General features: G+C 57.6%; 1 protein-coding gene and 1 non-coding gene across 2 annotated transcripts; one reads left to right on the forward strand and one right to left on the reverse strand.

The window, feature by feature from the left end:
* Positions 1–1,809: 1,809 nt before the first annotated feature.
* Positions 1,810–1,900, reverse strand: TRNAR-UCU. Its single transcript is given in 2 exon segments — positions 1,810–1,845; positions 1,864–1,900. It is a non-coding gene; the product is annotated as a tRNA-Arg (tRNA).
* Positions 1,901–2,430: 530 nt separating this feature from the next.
* Positions 2,431–16,243, forward strand: LOC111146371 (solute carrier family 27 member 4). The gene is made up of 13 exons (XM_022501903.1): positions 2,431–2,566; positions 3,892–4,058; positions 6,216–6,610; positions 8,046–8,204; positions 9,295–9,364; positions 9,455–9,546; positions 10,578–10,687; positions 10,897–11,106; positions 11,405–11,531; positions 12,180–12,317; positions 12,486–12,650; positions 12,745–12,891; positions 15,403–16,243. The coding sequence occupies exons 2-13, from the start codon at positions 3,898–3,900 to the stop codon at positions 15,558–15,560; spliced, it is 1,932 nt and encodes a 643-aa protein (XP_022357611.1). The 5' UTR covers positions 2,431–2,566; positions 3,892–3,897; the 3' UTR covers positions 15,561–16,243.
* The last annotated feature ends 536 nt before the right edge of the window (positions 16,244–16,779 follow it).

Consider the following 16,779-nt stretch of genomic DNA (forward strand, 5'->3'; position numbering starts at 1 on the left):
AAAAAAAAAATGAGGACACCGAGCCTCCATGAGGAGAGGTGATTTGCCCAGTGCCTCAGGTGCACCTAGGAGTGAAACCCAGATGTACCTGACTGGGAAGGCAAAGAAGACAAGTCATGATAGTTTGCGGTGGGTGTTGACAGAAGTACGGTGGGCACTTGCTGAAGGGCGACCTATTTAGTGATCTAACCTCCACTTGCCTCTCTCTGCATCCATCTAGATTGTAAGCAATTTGAAGACAGACTGTTCTGTTACTTCTGTGTCACATCCTCCCCTCAGGCCAGGTCCAGGAGCTGGGTGGAGTCTTTGGCCTCACCATTGTGACCAGCCTGGGTGGAGGAGAGCAGCAGGGCTGCGCACCAGCACCATCTTCCATCTCCTTTGCCCACAGTACATGTGACCTCAGCAGACAATGTGGAAATGATCATGTTTGTTATATCCATGGATCCTGGCCTGGATCAAGTCAGAGCCTCAAGCCTGTCATTCATTCAACAAATATTTATCAAGCTAAGCCCTGTGGACATAATCAGAGATAATCTTCATGTCTAGATTTTGAATGTGCTTTGTGGTCAGTATGCTTGTAAACTACAATAGTAAATAAAATGTCACATGCTAACTCGAACTCTGTAAGGTTTGAGCACTCTTAGTATGTCCTAATTTTCATACGTAAGAAGCAGAGACTGAACTTTCAGCTGAGAAGCTGTTCCGTATCTGTTGGACGCCAACGCAGAAGCCCATCACCACTGCACCACACTGCCTCTTGAATGTAATAGCGATGGGGTGGGGCAGAGCTTTAATTTACCTGGGTTCCCCAAACGGATGCACTCTATACTCTGAAAAGAATAAATCCAAGTACTTCTCAGACCAAAATTTCATTTTTCATTCCTATGAGGAGATCCTGAAAACTGCCCTTCCCCCTTTTACAGACTTCTTCCCGGATTAAGGAATTAGAGGATGTATTTAAGGATAAGTGGGGAGGGGCACCTGGGTGGCTCAGTGGGTTAAGCTTCTGTCTTCGGCTCAGGTCATGATCTCAGGGTCCCGGGATTGGGCCCCACTTCCAGTTCTCTGCTCAACAGGGAGCCTGCTATCCCCCACAACTCCCTATCCCCCCATCTGCCTCTCTGCCTACTTGTAATCTCTCTGCCAAATAAATAAATAAAATCTTTAAAAAAAAAAAAGGGTAAGTGGTGGGGCGCCTGGGTGGCTCAGTAAGTTGAGCGATGGACTCTTGATTTCCGCTCAGGTCATGAACTCAGGATTGTGAGCTCAAGCCCCATATTGGGCTCCAGGATCAGTGTGGAGTGTCGGCTTGCCCCTCTCCCTCTTCTCCTTCCCCACTCGCATACTCTCTCTTAAACAAACAAATAAAATATTTAAAAAAATAAAATAAAAGGATAAGTGGAAATTGTGCATGCCCAACATGTTTGATTATCAAGGAACCAAGTTTTCAGAGGCCCATAGCCACACAGCACTGGGCTTGGCCAATGTCCCGGGGCTTGGCAGGTGGGATGGCAAATCCAGTCCTAGGCTTGGAAGTTAGCTGATTTCCGGGCAAGGTCCAGAACGATCAGATGCCGATTAGGTACAAGTCTACAGATCCGTACCCTTTGTACCACCAGGTGCAACTGCCTGCTTGCAAGATACCAAGGATGGGAAAGAATGCTGAGGTAATAGCTCTGACGTCCTGTTTATTGCTGTCGCAGATACAGAGGTCCCCGCCTCAAGTCTGCACATCTTCTGAATCATGTGAAGGTACTGGAGTCCCTAAAATATCCACATGAGAGTGAGCGAGGAGCTATCAAAATTCGACTCTGGTGGGACTCGAACCCACAACCTTTGAATCACCACACCAGGATCGGCTAGAAGTCCAATGCGCTATCCATTGCGCCACAGAGCCACCTACTTAAGCTTCTCTCAGCTCACCTCTCTGCCTACACCGCCCTTTTAGCGTTCTTTTGGTGTGGCGTCGGCCTTGGTGGAACCCTGCCCATCTCTGCGCGCAGACTCCGGATTCTCCGCCCACGCTGCGGGTGGGGGTGCTCCTCACAACCCGCCAACGCCAGGGGCTTGCCGGCTCTGGGACCAGACCCAGCCCGCCCGTCTCCTTCCCTCCCGGGGGTCTCCGCGGCGGGGCGGGGCTGCGCGGCGCGGCGCGGACTACAACTCCCAGCGTACCGCGCGGGGCGCCGCCCGGGGCCGTCGCGCGCGCAGGGCGGGCTGGGCCGGGCTGGGCCGGGCGGCGTCGGGCACGTTGGGGCTGCGCGGCGCCGAGGTCTCTGCGGCTGACGGGCCGCGGGGAAGACGCGGGAGGCGGTGCTGCGGGCCGGCGCAGCCGGTTTGGGTTGCAGGAGGCGGGCGGGGGAGGAGCGCCGCGGACGGGCGGGGCCGGGCTGCGGGCGGGGCTGGCTGGGCGGCGGGGCCATGCAGGGCGCAGAGCCGGTGGAGCTCTGCTGAGACCCGGCTCTGCGCGCCCAGGGGCGGCTCATGCCCCCTGCGCTACCCACTACGCTGCCGCAGCCAGGCCGCATCTGGACGGGGCGCCGCGCGGCGGGGCCGACTCCGGGTGAGCATAGGCCAAGTCGGTGGGTCCCGGGCGGGGAATGTGCCCGGCTGAGGCGTGGGGAGGTGGTGGGGCCGGCTGGGGTGAGGGGGGCGCTCTGCTGCTCTGTCTCCTTGCCTGGTGCTATGCTGCCCTGGCTGCTTAGGGGCGAGGGCGGTTCGCAGTGACACGGGACGGGGGCCCGAGGGATGTCGGCATCCCCTTCCCTTCTCCTCCCATCCCCCAGCCTTCCGGGACGGGTTCCTGTTCTCTGCCCTGGCCGGCTTTGGGAGCCCAGAGGTCTGAAGACCTTAGAGACCTTGGCATTGGATACGGGAGCGCTGGTTTGGTCCTCCTCCCGGCTTTTGCTTTTTGTGTGAAGTGGGGAGATGGTCTGTTAAGGACTCCCTGGGGTCCAGACCATGTCTTCATCCTGGCTTGGAGACCGTGAGGCTACATCATAGTCATGACCTTCAGCTCCTCCTCAGGAATAGGAGAACTCGGAGAGAAAACAGTCCCATCTGCTGGCACTTGAGCCAGTCCCTAAAGCGCCAGGAGTAGAGACCAAGAGTCCTAATGTCAGTCCAGTCAGCCGTTCCCCTTCCTCTTTAGCCCAATCCCCAAAGAGTCATCGGAGTGGCTTCCCGAGTGTGTTTGCAGGGGGTGACTTCAGGGCCCTCCAGTGCTCCCTCAAACACCTTTCCCTTCTAGACAGTCACCTCTCAGGCACCTCCAGGCTCTAACCCATTTACTCTGTCGCCCTCTGTGGGCCAGTAGAGGCATGACACTGTCTGAGTTTGTGAGCTGGGTGGGAGCCAGGCCCCTTCCCAGAGAGCTGCCCCTTTGGGTATTGTGGCTTGCTCTGTTCATCCAAAGACCCAAGGAGGTTCTTTGGATTAGGAATCAAGCCAGAGACGCTTAAGTTAATACCCCCCTCTCTCCAAGCCATTTTGGTTAGAGATCCTGGATGTTAGGAGAGTGGACTGTCCTGTTTTGGCTGGAAGGGCTTCCGAGAGCAATTCTCACTATACCCATAACGTAGAGGGAGAGGCTAAGGCCTAACGTAGGAGAGAACTAACTTATCCAAGGTCACAGGGACAGTTGTAGAAGGAGATGGGACTAAGGAGCTACAACTCAGCCTCTGCCTCTTAGCCGTGGAACTCCTCTTCTCAAGTCCCATGCCTCTAGCCTGTCTCTTCAAGACAGCCCTGGAAGGGGTCCCCATCCTCAGCTACCTACTTGTATGACTAAGCTTCACTACAGGTTGACCCTTAGGATCATAGTGGCTGCCTGGACCTGGAGGTAGGGGACATAGACATTTGGCTCCACTGACTATTCTGTGCCCACAGGCCACAATGCTGCTCGGGGCATCTGTGGTGGGGTTGCTGCTGTTCTCCAGGCTGGTACTGAAACTGCCTTGGACCCAAGTGGGGTTCTCCCTGCTGTTCCTCTACCTGGGGTCTGGAGGTTGGCGCTTTGTCCGAATCTTCGTCAAGACCATCAGGCGTGATATCTTGTGAGTATCTGGTCCAGTCCATCCAACCCTGGATTCTCCTATAACACGATGGGCTCCTAATTCCCAAAGTCTCTACAGACCACGTCTCTGTGAGCACAGGCCCCCTGGGCCCCAGAGGAGCAGCCTCTGCTTTACCCCCTTCCCCAGGCACTGGTACCTGCTATCTACATTGCCAAGGTGAAAGTCTTCTCCTAGAAGATCTCCCTAACTTGGTGCCATTTAGCCTAGGGCAGACTTAGGGGCCCAGGACGTACACTGAACACCAGGTGTGTCAAGACATCTGCAAAGGGTCCTAAGGCTAAGCAGTAGCTTGTGAGAAAATGAAGAGGAACCCCGTGGGAAGGTCTGTGTCCATAAGTCTGAGAGGGCACAGGGTTCAGAGCAGGGCCCCATATCAGATGTCTGGGGAAACCTGTTCCCCAGAGAAAGTCAGGTACTGTCCAAGGGCTCTCCTGTACCAGAAACACCTGCTGCTACCTGTTGTGTGACAGGCATTAGGCTGGCTCTGGGACTCAGGAAGGGGAAGGCCGACCTAGTCTTGGGCCCAGCTCAGACTGGTCAGGGAGATAAGGAGATCCAGTAAATCCCTAAACTAACAGTACTGTGTGGGCAGAGACCCTGGCAGCCTTGCTCGCAGTGGTGTCCTAGTGCTCAGCACAGTGACCCGAACTCAGAACAGGCAGCTCAGCACCTGTCATCTGAATTAATTGTAAAAGGAAGTACTGAGTGGCCACTGCCCGAAGGGTGCTAGCAGAGAGCTGTGGGACTGTAGGGCAGGGAGAGATGGCTTCAGGCCAGGGCCTTGGGGAATCAGAGAAGGCTGCCTGGAGACAAAAAGCTGTAGTTGAGCGGCATCTCCAGGTGATGGGAGCTGGGGATTCCAGCCAGAGGGTAAGCATCTGAATAGGCAGAGAAGTCAGGGAACTGGAAGCTTTCAAAGGTCAGAGGAGGCAGAGGCAGGGCAGGAAAGGGGGATATTGCCAAGTGGTTCTTTTTTTTTTTTTTAATTACTTATTTGTTTATATTTAAATTTAAATTCAATTAATTAACATAATGTATTACTTATTTCAGCAGTATAGGTCTGTGACTTATCAGTCTCATATAATACCCCCTGCTCATTACAACATGTACCCTCCCCAGTGTCCCCCACCCAGTCACCCCATCCCCCCATCCTTCTCCCCTCCAGCAGCCCTCAGCTTGTTTCCTTAGATTAAGAGTCTCTTATGGCTTATCTCCCTCTCTGGTTTCATCTTGTTTCATTTTTTCCTCTCTTCCCCTATGATCCTCTGCCTTGTTTTTCAAATTCCACATATTAGTGAGATCATATGATAATTATCTTTCTCTGATTGACTTATTTTCCTTAGCATAGTACCCTCTAGTTCCATCCACGTCATTGCCAGTGGCAAGGTTTCTTTTTTTTGATGGCTGTGTAATATTCCATTATATATATATATTTATATATGTATACACACACACACACACACATATATATATATATATATATATATCCCCCATCTTCTTTATCCTTTCATCTGTCGATGGATATTTGGGCTCTTTCCGTAGTTTTTGCCCAGTGATTCTACATTTGGTGAAGCTCTAGGCCCGGTACTGAGTGGGGTGCAGGGGACAAGGTGGTGAACAGGATGGAGCCTTAGCCTTGGTGGGTTCGCAGGGAAGGATACTGAACAAGTCTCAAACTTACCCTTTATTTACTGTGGCAGGGGTCTGCAGAGGTGCACTACAGGGCGGTCCTAAATGAGTTGGGACTTTGACTTGGACCCTGGAGTTCAGGAAGGCTCTGACTGAGCAGCAGACTCAGAGCAAAGCTTCGAGGGTCGTAGGTGTTGAACTCGGGAGCCAGAGAGGACCGGGCTCCTGATCTCAGCCTGTGAAGCCTGGGCAAGCTGTGGTGCTGCATACCCTCATTTCCTCCTCTGCACTGGGGGCGGAGTCACTGCCCAGGTGCCTGGTGTTACTGTGCAGCATGGGTGGGCCAGCACCTGTCACAGTGCGCAGCACACCGGTGCTAGGAAAGGGGAGTGTTGCAAGTGATTGGGCTCAGGAGCCTCCGGCTTGTGGGACAGCCACCTGGGCCGGGGTATCGGGACCCCACTCCCAACCCCAGTAGTCATGGCTCCCTTGCTTGCCCCCACCTAGCGGCGGCCTGGTACTCTTCAAGGTGAAGGGGAAGGTCCGGCGGTACCTGCGGGAGCAGCGGACGGTGCCCATTTTGTTTGCATCTACGGTACAGCGCCACCCCGACAAGACAGCCTTGATCTTTGAGGGCACGGACACCCACTGGACCTTCCGTCAGCTGGATGATTACTCCAGCAGCGTGGCCAACTTCCTGCAGGCTCGGGGCCTGGCCTCGGGCGACGTGGCCGCTCTCTTCATGGAGAACCGCAACGAGTTTGTGGGTCTGTGGCTAGGCATGGCCAAGCTGGGCGTGGAGGCGGCTCTGATCAACACCAACCTCCGGCGGGACGCCCTGTGCCACTGCCTGGCCTCTTCCCAGGCCCGCGTTCTCGTCTTCGGCAGTGAGATGGCCCCGGGTGAGCCCCGGGCTGTGGGGTCAGGGGAGGAGGCTCACAGGGTCTTGCACACACCACAGCCCACCCGCCCCCCCAGGCCTGGGGGAGGCCGTATGGCTCAGAGGGGAAGGCCATGAGCCCTGGTGTCAGACAGCCTGGGCCCTGCCACTTGTAAGCTGGAGATCCTGAGTAAGAGACTGGAAATGTCTGTGACTCAGTTTCCTCACTGTAGTACCTGCCCCATATCATTTTCAAGAGCCTTCGCCTGAAGCACTAACAAAGTGGCTGCTAGGTGAGCCCACAGAGATAATGGTAACCATTCCTGGTGACTAATTAGGCCTCATTTGCCTCATCTATAAAATGAGAGCAAGAATGTATTCTCTGGTCTTTGGCAAAGCTTATATTTTCTTTCTTTCTTTTTTTTTTAAAGATTTTATTTATTTATTTGACAGACAGAGATCACAGGTAGGCAGAGAGGCAGGCAGAGAGAGAGAGGAAGCGGGCTCCCTGCCGAGCAGAGAGCCCGATGTGGGACTCGATCCCAGGACTCTGGGATCACGACCTGAACCGAGGGCAGAGGCTTTAACCCACTGAGCCACCCAGGCGCCCCAAAGCTTACATTTTCTTTGCTGCCATGTTGAGCACTGACTGAGTACTGAGTTCGGTGCTTTACAAAAGCCGCTCTCCTCTCCACAAAGCCTGGTGAGGTAAGGATGGCTCTCGTGGCTTTACAGATGAGGAGACAGACATTCAGAGTGGCGAGAGGAGCTCACATAGGGTCACACCGAAGCAGGATTTCATCCTGGGCTTGACTGCCATGGTGGGGGATGACGGCGGGCAAGATTACTGATGTGCCGAGAGGGGGAGAGGAAGGATGCCACAGGGAGAGGGCGGAGGGTTGGACAAATCTAGAGGGAGGCAGAAGTGGAGCCGAGGGGGCCAGGACTGGTCTGTGTCCAGTGCAGGTGAGTATCTAGACTGCTGCGTGCACCAGGGAGCCTGAGGGAAGTTTCCACCCTCTGAAGAGGCTGGAGGCTGCTGACCTCTGACCCTCCACACCGCCCTTCTAATCGGTGCCCGCAGATGAGCATGGTACAGCGTGTAAGGACGCAGACGTCAGCATGCGGTAGAGCTGGCTTGGCATCCCAGCTCCAGCACATTCTAGCTGAGAGCAGGCCCCTCCATTCTTGGATCCTTGTCTTCTCACCTAGGGGCTGCTGTTGGCGCATACCTCCTGGGCTGTGTGAACAGGAGCACGCACGTAAGGAGCCCGCTGGGCAGCCAGGGAGCTCTTGCTCCTGTTGGCATCTAATAACCAGGACCCAGGTGCTTCACATGTCCTCCTCCCTGCACACAGCCAGTCTCCCCTGACAACACGCCAGCCCTGACACAAGCAGAGGTTCTGGGGATGTGAGGTTCTCAGCCTGCCCGCTGATCACCCCTGTCTCCCCTGCAGCCATCTTTGAAATCCAAAGCAACCTGGACCCGTCGCTCAGCCTCTTCTGCTCCGGCCCCTGGGAGCCAAGCACAGTGCCCGCCGGCACAGAGCACCTAGACCCCCTCCTGGAGGAAGCCCCCAAGCACCTGCCCAGTCGTCCCAACAAGGGCTTCACAGGTGGGTTCCACACCCCACGGAGGGGTTCTCAGATGGGCCCAGGACAGAGTGCTGGCCCCAAGGCCAGAGGCCTGGGTTCTTCTGCAAACTTGCTGTGTGACCTGGAGCGAGTCCTGTCACCTCCCTTTTTCCATCAGGGAAGATGAGGACAGTGACCATGGGGTCACTCTGAGGGCTAAAGAGTCTTTGTGTGTAAAGATGCCAGGCACGGTGCCAAGTACTCAGGAGCTCACAAAACCTGATCCTTTGACTTGTTGAACAAGCCTTCATGGCTGCCTGTCACACGCAGCAGGATCACGTGGAGCCCAGGAGACCGCTCGGTCTGAATTTCAGCTGGGGTCGGGCCAGAGGCTAGACCCCCTAAATATTCACCCAGCACCTGTCAGCCTGGAGTCCTCTCCGTGCATGGGCTGCCCTGCCTCCCCACCCCCTCCTCCAGGCAGTCTTCTGACCCCGCAGCCTCTCCTGCGCTCCACCCGGCCCTGTGGAGCCCCCAGTCTGCTGCACTGCCCGGAGGGTCAGAGCTGGCACTGAGTTCATCCGTCAGTCCCACTGCTTCACTGGTGTCCCGAGCCCCTGAGCTCGCCTCTCTCTGAACTGCGGTTCCCACAGCCGTGACGGTGGGGCCGGTAACAGGATCGATTTTATGGAGTAGCTTTGGGGTTTGAAAAAGGTAGAGTGGAAAGCTGGGGTGTGACAGACAGTGCTCAGGAACCATCTTTGTTGGCCTCGTGGTCATCTTATCTCTGTCATGTGTGAATTTTGTCTCCCTGGTGCTTTTGTAAGCAGCTCGAGGGCAGGGTCTCTGCCAGGGTCAGCCTAGTGTCCTCAGGCCCAGCCACACAGGACATGCAGTCATCCCAGGGCGTTCCTGGCTTCCTAGAACGTCCCGCCAGTGGGGGTGGGCGGCGGGGAGGTGGCTGAGCCTCTGCCTAACCGAACGTGACAGTCCCCCAGCTGGACCCCTGGGTGGTGTAGAGACAAGATCTGCGGTGCAGAAGCTCCATGGACACAGCTCCCGGCAGCCAGTGTCTCCCCAGCCCTGAGTGGTCTCTTCTCACAGCCCCTCATGTGTCTCTCTCTTTTTCAGATAAGCTCTTCTACATCTACACATCGGGCACCACGGGGCTGCCCAAAGCCGCCATCGTGGTGCACAGTAGGTAAGGGGCACGTGCTGGGGGGTGGAGCCCGGGAGCCCCTCCTCTTGCCTCCCCAGGGGCTTGCGAAGCGCCCTCTCTGTGCCCTCCCAGGTACTACCGCATGGCCGCCCTGGTATACTACGGATTCCGGATGCGGCCCGACGACATTGTCTACGATTGCCTGCCCCTCTACCACTCCGCAGGTAACCCGGGCCACCCTCCCAGCCTCCCGCGCTCCGGGGCCTCGGGAATCCCACCCCTCTTGGCAGGCAGCATCTTGTGGGTAGAAGCACGTGAGCTTTGGAGTCAAATCTGGGTTCAGATTCAGATGTGGCCGTTGACTGGGCCTCTGAACGAAAGACGGCCACACCAGTTCCACAGGGTGTGTGGCCGCGTCCTGCAGGATGCTAGGGCTGGTGCGGCCCGGCAGTTCGTTTCCTCAGGTGTACACAGCCTTGCGGCTTGGGCAAGGCAGCACAGAGATGGAATAGTTTATTCCTGCCCTCAAGGTGCTTAAAGTCCCGTGTGGATTTAGGGCAGGATGAAAAATGGGAACTCACCTGACTTTAATACAAGAAATGGCATGGTGAGGGGCGCCTGGGTGGCTCAGTGGGTTAAAGCCTCTGCCTTCAGCTCAGGCCATGATCCCAGGGTCCTGGGATCGAGCCCCGCATCAGGCTCTCTGCTCAGCGGGGAGCCTGCTTCCCCCCTTCTTTCTCTGCCTGCCTCTGCCTAATTGTGATCTCTCTCTGTCAAATAAATAAATAAAATCTTTAAAAAAAAAAAAAAAAAGAAATGGCATGGTGAGTGTGGAGACAGGCAGGGAGCAGGAGCTCAGCTCGAGAAGAGCCCAGTGATGGTCAGGAAGACTTCCTGGAGGAGGTGCTCCCTAGTCAGGCAGATGTGAGCTGCAGAAGCGAGGAGAGCTAACTTGGTCCCCCTCTGGCTGAATGGCAGCCTTCTAGGTACAAGAGCAGGAGCTTGGGGCCAACTCCGGGGCCCCTGGGACCATCTAAGGAGCATGCCCTCGATCCCATACTGGGGAAGCACTGGGGAACCATGGGAGGTGTCTGACGAGGGGAGAGGTGTGATCAGTTAGTGCCGGAGGAACAGGACAGGGGAGAGGGCCTGGGAAAGGGCTTTTGAGGAGATGGGCTGGGCCAGAGGAGACTCTGGAAGGAGGGGTCTCCTGGCTCCCTGACCTCCATGCGCCCCTCCCCGCCCCCGCCTTTAGGAAACATCGTGGGCATGGGGCAGTGCCTACTGCACGGCATGACAGTGGTCATCCGGAAGAAGTTCTCAGCCTCCCGGTTCTGGGACGATTGTATCAAGTACAACTGCACGGTGAGTGAGGAGGCCAGAGGACGGGTATCCCTATGTCCGCGTGACCTGTTGGCCTTGTTTGGGGACCTCTGCCTTGCAGCTGAGGCCAGTCGTTCACCGAGGGCACCATTTCTGGTGTTCCAGTGGGGAGACTGAGGCCCAGGGCCCATGGGGTTAGGAGGTGAAGGGAGAGCAGTTGCGGGCCAGCCTTACACCTGCTCCACCCCCAGATCGTGCAGTACATCGGTGAGCTGTGCCGCTACCTCCTGAACCAGCCACCCCGGGAGGCAGAGCACCAGCACCAGGTGCGCATGGCGCTTGGCAACGGCCTCCGCCAGTCCATCTGGACCGACTTTTCTAGCCGTTTCCACATCCCCCAGGTGGCCGAGTTCTACGGGGCCACAGAATGTAACTGCAGTTTGGGCAACTTCGACAGCCAGGTGGGCAGTGGGACAGTGGAGGGTGGGCGGGGTGCAGCGTGGAATGTGGGCGCTGGAGCGTCCCGCTGTCTGGTTGGGGCAGCAGGGATGCAGCGTGGAATGTGGGTGCTCTGGCCCCCTGCTGTCTGGTCAGTGTGGAGTGTGGGCACTGGAGCATCCTGTTGTCTGATCGGGGCAGGACGGGTACAGCATGGAATGTGGGCGCCGAGCCCCCACCATCTGGTTGAGGCACTGTCTGGTGTGGGCACCAGGCCTCCTAATGCTGTCCAGTCTCAGACCCAAGTCTTGGCCTTTACAGGTGGGCGCCTGTGGCTTCAACAGCCGCATCCTGTCCTTTGTGTACCCTATCCGGCTGGTACGAGTCAATGAGGACACCATGGAACTGATCCGGGGGCCCGACGGCGTCTGCCTTCCCTGCCAGCCAGGTCTGCCCCAGGGTTGGAAGGAGGGTCAGAGCAGGAAAGGTTAAGCCGGGAGGGAGATGGCACTGGGCTGGGTGAGTGGGAAGCCCTTTTCTGACCAGTGGCCATCACTCTGCTCTACTCTTAGGACGACGCATCGTTTATTTTTTCTCCACCTGTCCTTCCGTTCCTCATCCCTTTTTTCCATCAGTCCGTTGATTCACTGTTGTGTGGAGGACCCCCGAGTGGACGCTGGCTTAGCCTCTAAGCTCTGTGCCCGAGTCCCCACATGTGCCATTGAGGCTGATGGCAGCGCCACCTCCAGGAGTTGCCCTGGGGGTCATGTGTGCTAAGGAACATACAGCTCTTTGAGCAGAGCCAGGGGCCCAAGGAGCGCTGGCTCTGGTCAGGCTGTCCACATAGAGCTCGGCCACCCTTTTGTTTCATTCATCTTGCCATCTGCTCCGTGACCAGACGTTACTGAGGGCCCCCGTGCACTGGACCCGCCAGGAGCAGCTCCCTGCCCTCGGGGCTCCCACTCCAGAGCTAGATAGGGTTTCTGTGGGAAGCGGTGTGACCGGAAGTCAGATCAAAATGCAGGGCACATTTGGAGGCGGGGAACGGGGAGTGGAAGCCACCAGGGTAGAGCTGCGCTGCCCTCTCTGCCCCCAGGGGAGCCGGGCCAGCTGGTGGGCCGTATCATCCAGCAGGACCCCCTGCGCCGCTTCGACGGCTATCTGAACCAGGGTGCCAGCAACAAGAAGATCGCCAAGGACGTGTTCCAAAAGGGGGACCAGGCCTACCTCACCGGTGGGTGGGCACCAGCCCCTTTGTGCGGGGTGGAGGCAGGCTGGAGAGAAATGAAGGGCCCTCACCCACCTTCCGAGGATACTGCCCCAGTCCCAACCCGCCCCGTCAAGCAGATCCCGGGATCCTGTGTGGCTGGCCCCCACCCTGCCTCATACTCCGCCCCTGCAGGCGACGTGCTGGTGATGGACGAGCTGGGCTACCTGTACTTCCGAGACCGCACGGGAGACACATTCCGCTGGAAAGGGGAGAACGTGTCCACCACCGAGGTGGAGGGCACGCTCAGCCGCCTGCTGGCCATGGCTGACGTGGCCGTGTACGGTGTGGAAGTGCCAGGTACCCACAGGCTGGTGGGAATTGCCAGGCATGTGTGGGGAGGCACCTCCGGGGGGCACGACTGGCCCCTCACAGTGCCCGCTGCCTCCCCCAGGAACTGAGGGCCGGGCCGGAATGGCTGCCGTGGCCAGCCCCGCCAGTGACTGTGACCTGGTGCACTTCGCGCAGCTGCTGGAGAAGGAGCTGCCCCTGTATGCCCGCCCCATCTTCCTGCGCTTCCTGCCGGAGCTGCACAAAACAGGTAGGTCCCCTCCCCTGCCCCAGCTCCAGGAGGGTTCCAGGCCTGTGCCCCTAACTGGCTCCTTTTTGGGACCTGGGGGACTGTCATTTGTCCTTCAGCCACAGCGTTGCTGTGGCATTGTACACAGACCTCCCCGTGTACAAGTGAGCAGACTGAGCCCTCAGACGGAGAAGGCTCACATACCCACGAGTGGAACGAACATTCACTGAGTACCTACTGGGGGCCTGCCAGGCTCTGTGCTAGGCATTGGCGGTTGAGGTGACTAATTCTGATGGGACCTTTGCTCTCTAGGGGGAGGCAGCACAGGACAAGGAATTCCAAGGGCAAAGAAGAGAATACATACAGATCGAACTGACAGAAAAGCAAATGAAGTGGGATGTGGTGCCTGGGAGGCTCCCCAGAGGCGGTGACCTTTGAGCTGAGACCTGAATGGAATGGGAGGCATTCTGGGCTGGTCCCTAAGACCAGAGGGCACTTGGGCAGGAGAGGAAGGAAGGGAGGCCCCTGAAGCCAGAGCCAAGGAAAGCTGTGGACAGCGGCATCAGGTGGGGCAGAGAGGCCAGCGGGGACCAGAAGACTCTGGGCTGGGGAGGGCCTGGGCTATGGCGGGGCAGCTGGGAGCCACAAGTGTTTGAGAAGAGCAGTGACCTGTGTGAGGTGCGTGTTCCACACAGCCCTCTGGCTGCTGTGCGGGGTGAGGGAGAGGGCTATGGGCCCCGGGGGAGCAGGGAGACTAGCAAGGGGCTGTTACTCTTGTCAGCAGAGAGGTGAGTGGTGGGTCCACAGTTACATAGCTGGGTGGTGCCAGCTTTCTGTCTGTTGGACCACTGACGGCTCCCCTGATGGGCAGAAGTCAGTCCTTGCTGCCCTGTCCTGATCACCGCCCCCCGCCCCGAGCCTCTCATCAGCTGCTCATCCTTGGGCCACCTCCCTTGTGCTCATCATGTCAACCCCTGCCTTATTGAAATGTCTTCCCTGACCCATGTCACCCCTGCGAGGTGGAAGGCTCATAGGAGCACCTAAAGCAGTGCAGAGTGTCTAATGGGGACACTGCTGCTGGGCTCGTGCTCAAGGCTGGGAGCTCCTGAGGTTTGGGTGACATCTGACTGTGCAGGAGAGAGGCAGGGAAGAGACCTCGGGTGTCAGAGGCTTTGCTGCAGAACAAGCATCCCTAAACTCCCTGCAGTGCTTAAAACAGCCGTTTTTTTGTTCTCGATTGTGGGTCCGCAGTTTGGGGTTAAGTTCTGCAGAGCGGTTCTTCCGTCAGCCCCACCTGGTGTGGAAGAGCTGTCATCGCTCGTGATTTAGCTGGGGGCTGGAAGGGGTAAGGATGTCCTTACTTGCCTATCTGGCTCCCAGCAGGCTGCTCTGGCAATGCCCGCCTGCAGAGCCGTCTGCGATGAGGATGATGTCCGGTGTGTGCACTGAGCAACACTGCGGCCACTAGCCCCATGCAGCCACTGAGCACTCCCCCTGGGGCCTGTGAACCGGAGGAGCAGAATTTTACATTTGCCTTCATTTTAATTAAATGTATAGAGCCCCATATGGCCAGTGGCTATCCTGTTGGATAGGGCTAGTCCCGGGGGGGCATCCCTGGGCTGTCTCACCTCTGCTCTGTGCAGCTTCTCTCCCTTCAGAGACTACACTGGCGACAGGCACCCCACCTGGAATGGAAGCTGCAGGGCCCCTCAAGGCCTGGGCTCTCCAAACACTCATGTTCTGTGGGTCAAAGCAAGTCACAAGGTCACTTCAGATTCAGGTGGCGGGTGAGAGAGACCCCAGCTCTGGCTGGGAGAAGTGGCCAGGCCACCAGGCGGCAGAGTGTGTGTCCAGGGAAGGAAGGAAGGAAGGAAGGAATCTGGCCATTTCTGGCCATCTGTCGCACCCGGCTTCAGATCCCAGCTTCAGCACTTACTAGCTGTGTGGTATTGGCCCCGGGGTATGCCTCGCCGCGCCAGTCTTCTCCTTGGTCCAGTGGGCTGATGCCAGTGACTGAGACGTGTGCAATTTCCGTGAGCTACCACTGAGAAAACAGGGCTGCTGTTGAAACTGTTGCTCCAAACTCTAGAGGTGTTAAAAGCTGAAAACACGTGCAGTGTAGCAGACTCCATAAAAGATGGTGCATACCGGCCCCTGGGATTTATGTGCAGCTGATGTGAGCTCACACCTGTACCTGGGAGGTGCCCAAAGCACAGAGGGCCCGAGCTCTGGCCCTCCCTCTGCTGTCACTCAGGGCATGTGGCCTTAGAGGGATAGTTTCCCCAGCTGCAAGCAGAAGGCAGGTAGCGTGGCCCCCACCGTGGCTCCAGGGCCGCTCTGAGCAGCAGTACGTGATCTAATTAGCGGGAACCACCTTTCAAAGTGTCCAGGGCTGTGCACTGCTGTCCTCCATGCCCCATTCCTGAGTTTTCCTCACCCTCTTCCTCTGCCCCTCTTCAGCTTTGGTATGCGGCTTCCCAGGCCTCAGGCCCCTGCCCTGCACCCTCTGACCCATCTTCCCTGCTCCCTCAGGGACCTTCAAGTTACAGAAGACAGAGCTTCGGAAGGAAGGCTTTGACCCGGCAGTTGTGAAAGACCCGCTGTTCTACCTGGATGCCCGGAAGGGCCGCTACGTCCCACTGGACCAAGAGGCCTACACCCGCATCCAGGCAGGCGAGGAGAAGCTGTGATTTGCCCCGAGCCCCTCTCAGGGCCAGCGGGTGCTGGATCCAGAGCCCCAGCTCGCACCCCAGAGGGGTCCGGGGCAATGCCAGACCAAAGCAAGCAGGGCCCGGAACCTCCACCCCGAGGTGCGGGCCCCCCCCTCAAAACTGCCAAGTGACTCACCGCCGCCTCCCCCTGCCCCCCAGGAGGCTTTCTGTGAAAGCCTCAAGTCCATGTTCTGTCTTCAAGGCCAGGTGGGGCCTCGGCCCCAGGCTGAGACAGACCGGGCCCCTTACGATGATGTCTTGGGCAGGGCAGGGGCAGGTGGAAGGTTGGCAAGCACTCTCCAGAGTGCAGGGAGCTTGTAAATGGGACCAGGGCAGAAACCCCCAGACTCAGGAAGCCAGCAGAGTGGGCGGGGGCTGCAGGAGGAGGATCCTGGCCCCGGAGCTGTTCCAGTGTCACTCAGCACTGCCTGCGCCTCCAGGAGGATCGGAGGAGGACCCCGACCTGCAGCGGGCGGCCTGGATTGAGTGCCCCCCCCACCACCATCCTCCTCTCCTGGATGGCAGCCTGGCTGCCCCTCAGGCGGGACCTTTCTCCTTGTAGGTCTGTCCCCATCACTTTCTCCGTCACAATCCTGGGCTGGCTATGAGAGGAGGAGGGGTTGGGGGGGGTCTTTCAGGGGCCAATAAACTGCCTTGACTCCCCCCTAGCCTGTGTGCACCGCCTGAGCTCACTGCTCCTGCTCAGGCCCCACCTCCCGCCCATCCACCCCATTCACTCACTCAGACTTAGGGACTCAGCAGGTAAGACGCCCTCTACGAGTTGGCAGTGTATTTAATAGCATGAGCTTGAAAGTCCAGACCAGCTGTGTCATTTTGGAGTTTTCGGTCTAGGGCAAGTGACTGGTCTCTGCATCTGTGAAAGGGAAATGATCAGGAGGATTCAGAGAGCACAGGTACCCATTTCGAGGAAAGGGCTATGTAGAGCCTTTGAGGGAGAAAACCTTAACCCAGAGTCTGATCCCATCTCCAGACCCTTGCTCATGCATTTCCCCAGGGGTCTGGGGGCTGTGCCAGCCAGAGCTGAGCTGCCTAACCAGCTGTGGCGGAGTCCAGGAAAGCTTCCAGGGCTGCAGCACCAGCTGTACCAGCGGAGAGGCAGCTGTCTCCGAGGTCCCATCGCTGGAGTCACACCCAGGCTGGAAACGCAGGGCGCACTGGGAACTGGGAACGGGTCCGA

The sequence above is a fragment of the Enhydra lutris genome, unplaced genomic scaffold, assembly GCF_002288905.1.
Source record: "Enhydra lutris kenyoni isolate GAN:26980312 unplaced genomic scaffold, ASM228890v2 scaffoldscaffold13, whole genome shotgun sequence".
Taxonomy (NCBI): Eukaryota; Metazoa; Chordata; class Mammalia; order Carnivora; family Mustelidae; genus Enhydra; species Enhydra lutris.

What these genes read in the sequence shown, in the direction of transcription:
- LOC111146371 (XM_022501903.1), top strand. Translation starts at nt 3,898, where the DNA reads ATGCTGCTCGGGGCATCTGTGGTGGGGTTGCTGCTGTTCTCCAGGCTG. An exon ending in CGGCAGTGAGATGGCCCCGG is followed by an intron (nt 6,611 to 8,045) that starts GTGAGCCCCGGG and finishes TCTCCCCTGCAG; the next exon opens with CCATCTTTGAAATCCAAAGC. An exon ending in GTACGGTGTGGAAGTGCCAG is followed by an intron (nt 12,651 to 12,744) that starts GTACCCACAGGC and finishes TGCCTCCCCCAG; the next exon opens with GAACTGAGGGCCGGGCCGGA.